The sequence below is a fragment of the Protobothrops mucrosquamatus genome, unplaced genomic scaffold (genome assembly GCF_001527695.2).
Source record: "Protobothrops mucrosquamatus isolate PMUCROS unplaced genomic scaffold, P.Mucros_1.0 scaffold_134, whole genome shotgun sequence".
Classification (NCBI taxonomy): domain Eukaryota; kingdom Metazoa; phylum Chordata; class Lepidosauria; order Squamata; family Viperidae; genus Protobothrops; species Protobothrops mucrosquamatus.
In genome coordinates, this window is record NW_015386210.1 from 556,099 (window position 1) to 561,224 (window position 5,126).

The 5,126-nt window shown below is 37.1% G+C and overlaps 1 protein-coding gene across 1 annotated transcript in view; it reads left to right on the top strand.

The window, feature by feature from the left end:
• Window positions 1-609: 609 nt before the first annotated feature.
• ZNF830 (zinc finger protein 830) overlaps window positions 610-5,126 on the top strand; it is a 60,556-nt gene continuing 56,039 nt past the window's right edge. Inside the window, exons 1-3 of the mRNA XM_015818220.1 lie at window positions 610-639; window positions 2,595-2,827; window positions 4,400-4,490. Coding sequence (XP_015673706.1) covers window positions 2,713-2,827; window positions 4,400-4,490 — 206 coding nt within the window. The 5' untranslated portion in view covers window positions 610-639; window positions 2,595-2,712. The remainder of the gene's footprint in view (window positions 640-2,594; window positions 2,828-4,399; window positions 4,491-5,126) is intronic.

Genomic DNA, 5,126 nt, shown 5'->3' on the forward strand with positions numbered 1-5,126 from the left:
TCCATTTAGTTAAAGCAAAGGGTTCTCTTATTAAAGGTGTTGGCTTCAGTAAAGTCAAGCTGGGTCTGAATTTTTCCTTGCTCAAAAGATAGATAAAAGTTCATCTGCATCCCATCTCTTCCCCCCCCCCCCCATGACCAGTCCGTTTCCAGCCATTCGAAACTTTCCAAAATGTTTTGAGAACACTGAGATGTTTGGGGATAATCGACATATTTTCTCAGGTTGCCTAGCCTTGGGACACTGGGACACATTGGATCTGGGCTGCTTTGATCTTTATCACCTGTCATTCCTCTCCCAATTTCCTAACACATACACACAGCTTTATTGCCCTTACATCCTCCTCCCCTTTCCAGTCTTTGATTGCAGGGTTCCTGTGAGGAGCCAAGCCGAACCAGGGAGAGCAGACAGCCTGGTAGTTGACTTTAAATCAGTCACCCTGTCTCATCCCAACCCACTCATAGGCTTGTTGTTTTGGGGAAAAATAGGAGTTGGGAGCATTAACTATACCATCTCTGAGTTGATAAAAAATAAGAATGAGATAAAATCTTATACAGTATATACAAAGCTACTATTGATAAAAATCTGATTAAATATCTTTTTTTCAGATTTTAGTGACCATCCACAAGCAGTTTCTTCTAGGTAAGTTGTTACCTCTTTTTTGCATTTCTCTCTTCTCTTCATAGGTAAACATATAAAATAGAATTTGTTTTCTATATTTTTTGTACAAAATTACTATGCGGAGGAAATTGCTCTAACTTTACTTTTGGTGTGACAAACTAGTAGGTTTATTTTATTGCTATTTTCAGTTTTCTGCAGATGTCTAAAATATAGTGCCATTATATTAAGGAGTTTAGTTCTAAATAGTTTGCTGCTTTGTGCTATAAAATCAATGAAAAATGGCAAAGCTTCAGGAAATGAGTATTACAGTTGAAATGCTGAAAGCTGGTTGTCACATTTTACACAAGATTAGCAAATGCCTCGAGATACCTCAGAAAAATACCCGATGCATGGAAAAATGCTGAAGTGATTCTTATATATAAGAAAGGGCTCAAGATGATTTAAAGAACTATTGCCCAATAAGCCTTCTTTCAGTCATCTACAAGGTTTTCACCAAGATAATAGCAAAAAGAATATTGAGAACATTAAATAATGTACAACCAAATGAGCAGGTAGGGTCCAGTACTGGTTACAGCACAATGGATCATATCCAAATTGTTCAGCAAGTCAATGAAAGGCACAATGAGTACACCATGCTTCTGTGCACAGTTTTCATTGACTACGAAAAGGCATTTGACTTAGTATTCCAGCAAGCAATAATTAATGCATTGCTCAATCAAGGCATAGACACTGCTTACATAAGCTTTACTACATGGGTGTCAAACTCACCATGTCATGTGAAGTGTTGCAACTTTTTTTACATTGCCGGAGCTGGGGTGGTCCCGGTCTCTGTATGATGCAACCCGGTCCGCGGGCCAGCAGTTTAACACCCCTGCTTTACTACAATCAATATTTGAAAAAACAGTGATGACAATTTGCCTCAATGGTCTTAAAGTTCAACAGAACGATGTGTACAACAAGGCAATACAATATCGCTTATCCTTATCTCAGCTGCCTTGAAGAAGTATTTCGTAAACTGGACTGGGCAAAAAATGAAATAAAAATCAATGGCGCCTATTTAAATCACTTAAGATTTGCAGAAGATGTTGTTCTCTTCTCACAAGACCCAGAAGAGTTGCAAAGATACATACAAGAGCTGCACAAAGCAGGAGAACCACTTGCCTTAAAAATAAACCTGAAAAAGAGCCAGGTTATGTTTACTAAATTAACCAAAGGGGAAAAATGTTGTATCTGGAAAAGAACTAGATGTAGTAGATTATTATATATAGGCCAACAGATCTTAAGGGAAGGTAATATAATAAAGGAAATGGAACAGCATGTTAAATGTAGTTGGCAGGCATTTGGCAAGCTAAGCATAATTTTCAAGAACAACCTCCCCTATTCCTGAAGAGAAATGTTTTTGATCAGTGTGTGTTACCTATTTTATATGCCAGCGAAACATGGACACTAACCTCAGTTGATACAAAAACTATGAGGCCGGCAGTTTGACACCCGTTATACAATAAGATTTTGCACAGTATTCTATAACGGGTGTCAAACTGCCGGCCTGTGGGCCGGATGCATCGTAGCAAAACCGCGCCCACCCCATTGCTGGCAATGGCAAAAAAGTCGCAATACATCACAACACGTCATGTGACATTGCAAATTTGACACCTGTTCTATAAGAATGAGTATATTTTTAAAAAATGTTCAAGTTGTTTCTCCTATGCTCTAAGTAATATTATTCCTATATGATAGATTGGCATGAGAACTGAGACACTATAGCTCAAATAATTGGCTTTTTCAACATTATGAATTGCATGCAAAAACTGAATGACTGATTCAACATGCATTGCTATAGGACAAACCTCTTTGCAGCAGCTTTGTGATTACAGTAATGCATTTTAAAATAGAAGTAGAAAAAACAGTTGAGTTGATTGTCTTAATTTTGATTTGTATTCTGACTGCATTTTAACATTTTTGCCTTTCTTTTTTAGGCTGCCAAAAGATGTTTTTGACAAAATTGAGCAAACAGAAGTAGAAACAATATCTTCAAAAGGTTCAAGTGGTGTCTTATTAGGAAACTATAAAACAGAGGAAGAAAAGACAGGCGAGATGACAAAAGAAATTAGAGAGAAGAACAGCAAAGCTCCATTGCCAACAACAGCTCAATATGAAACATCTTCAGATCTTGTTCCAAAAGCAGAACTTGTAGCCTGTTCATCAGCAGGTAAGATTAGCATTTGTAGATACCATCAGATAACTATCTCCCCAAAATCCCAAACCCTATGATCCAAGGCCACTAGAACAAAGGTGGCATGAATAATAATAATACAAGCTTAATTTATCTTGAAGAAATGGTTTGGTTTCTAGATATATGCAAAGCACTTTAATACAAAATCCTTGACTTTTGCAATTGTTTTGAGGAGGACTGTTCTGTCTGGGCCAACATGGGAGTGGGCAGTTATGTCCCTAATACGAGGTTTCTGGAGGGAATTTTGAAATAAAGAAGTAAGTGTTTAAGTAGCGCATGGCACAGTAAAGAAGTCATTCTGTACATAACCAATCAAGAACTGGCTAGAATGTAAGATATGAAACAAATAATTGCTGCTTTGGAACCTTTCAATTTGGTGCTGATCTAGTATTTTTCTGGTATTGTAGTGACTGGTGATAAATATGAAGTTGCCTGGCCTATTTGTCTCTAAGGCAATCTTTATCCCACTCACATTTTATTTTATTTAGTTTTAGTTTTATTCAGTATTGTAGAACAGGTTATGGTTTAGCTAAATAATAGTGAGAAGGATTTCCTTATCCTTCCTTTTCACTGTTTTTCAGATCAACACTTATTTGAGTTTAAAAGCCTGCCTCTTCCCCTGAATCAATGTTTGAAGCAGTTCTCAAGTGGCAGTAACAGCATAGTCCAATGTCATCAGTTAATGGTATTCCATGAGCATCACTCATTGAGATGGAAGGTGACAGATTTTGCTGCCTTCTCTCTTTGATTGGCCTTGACTCCAGGTTCTTTCACAAAGTATTTTCAGCAGTATTATGGTTGCAGGATGCAGAAGAAAGAGATAGGTGTTCCGCATGGTGGTTAAATGTCTTATTTCTCCTGCATCATGCCCTGGTGTTTGTGCCTTGGTAGACCCAGCACTTTCCATGCCAAAAGCCTGAACATGACTGATATGACAGATGAGATGTGCATGGGTATGAACACAGTAGACCCAGCACATGAAGGTCAGTCTGGAGCTATTTATTAGCATCCCAGCTAATGTTAACTTTGGCACCAGCGCTTTCACAGATACCTGCTATAATTAACTGACTGTTAACACTGAATATAAAGTAGAACAGGAGGAGGTTAAGCCTGCAGATTAAGCTCAACCTGCTTCAACACTGGATCTCTTGAAATGTCTCCACAAATGGGCATCCATACCTGGGTCAAAGGAAGTAAATAATGAAAATGCTGTATTATACGAATAGAACGGTTCTGTATAGAAATAATGTCATTTGTGCAAATATGACATTGTATTTATTGTCATTTTGGTATCATCACAGTTTGCAATGGATGCTGTTCTTTCCCCTTATATCTGTTCAAGCTGCCTTAATTTAATCTCAATCTCAAACCAGAATTTCCTGCTTAGTTCATTCTAAATTTGATCCACTGGTGTTGATTTACATGGAAAGAATTGTTAGCCAACCTTTTTCAGTTTATTCCCTGTACTATTCACAGTTAATATATCTATTTTAGTAGCAAATTACATATTTTGCAGGCTGTGCTTAAGTATAACCTTGTGTTTTGTAGACTACTTGGAGAACAGTTCTTTAGCTACTCCTCAGTTATTCCATTCAAAATCTGTACAGAAGGCAGAACCACAAGAAAAATTTCATCAAAGGTCAAGTATCTAGAACGAAAATTAAGTAATATTTTAATTTGAATTATTTTGCCCCCTTAATTAGAATTAACTATGGACCAGTACATTTCATTAATATTATCAGAAAATTAAATTACTTATTATAGCATTATATGTAGTTTTTGCTTAATGACTACAATTGGGACTGGCAACTGTCACTAAGCAATGTGATTGCTAAGTGAAACATTATGTGACTGTGACAGACTTATAATGTCACTTTCTATTCAGTTGTTAAGTGAAACGGCAAGTTGTTAACCAAGACACCATATGACTGTGACTTGTGATTTTACTGCTGGCTTCTCCATTGATTTTGCTTTTCAGAAGTTGATTTTGAAGTGCATACATGTTGATTATGTGACCAATAGATAGTGCAGATGTCAACGCTGCAAATACTGTATATTCTTGCTTTGAAAATATGTAGAACTGTCTGGTATTTTTATAGTTAAATCAGGCAACAGTGAAAGCCCGGGAAAAAGAAACCGGAAGTAAATCACATCTTCCAAGTTAATTGGAAGATGTGAACCATGACCCCAAAATAGGGGCGGGGAAAAATGCTTAGAATGTATGTGTAACGGAAAAGAATCCAGATCTAAGCATTTCCACCATGCCGTACTGACG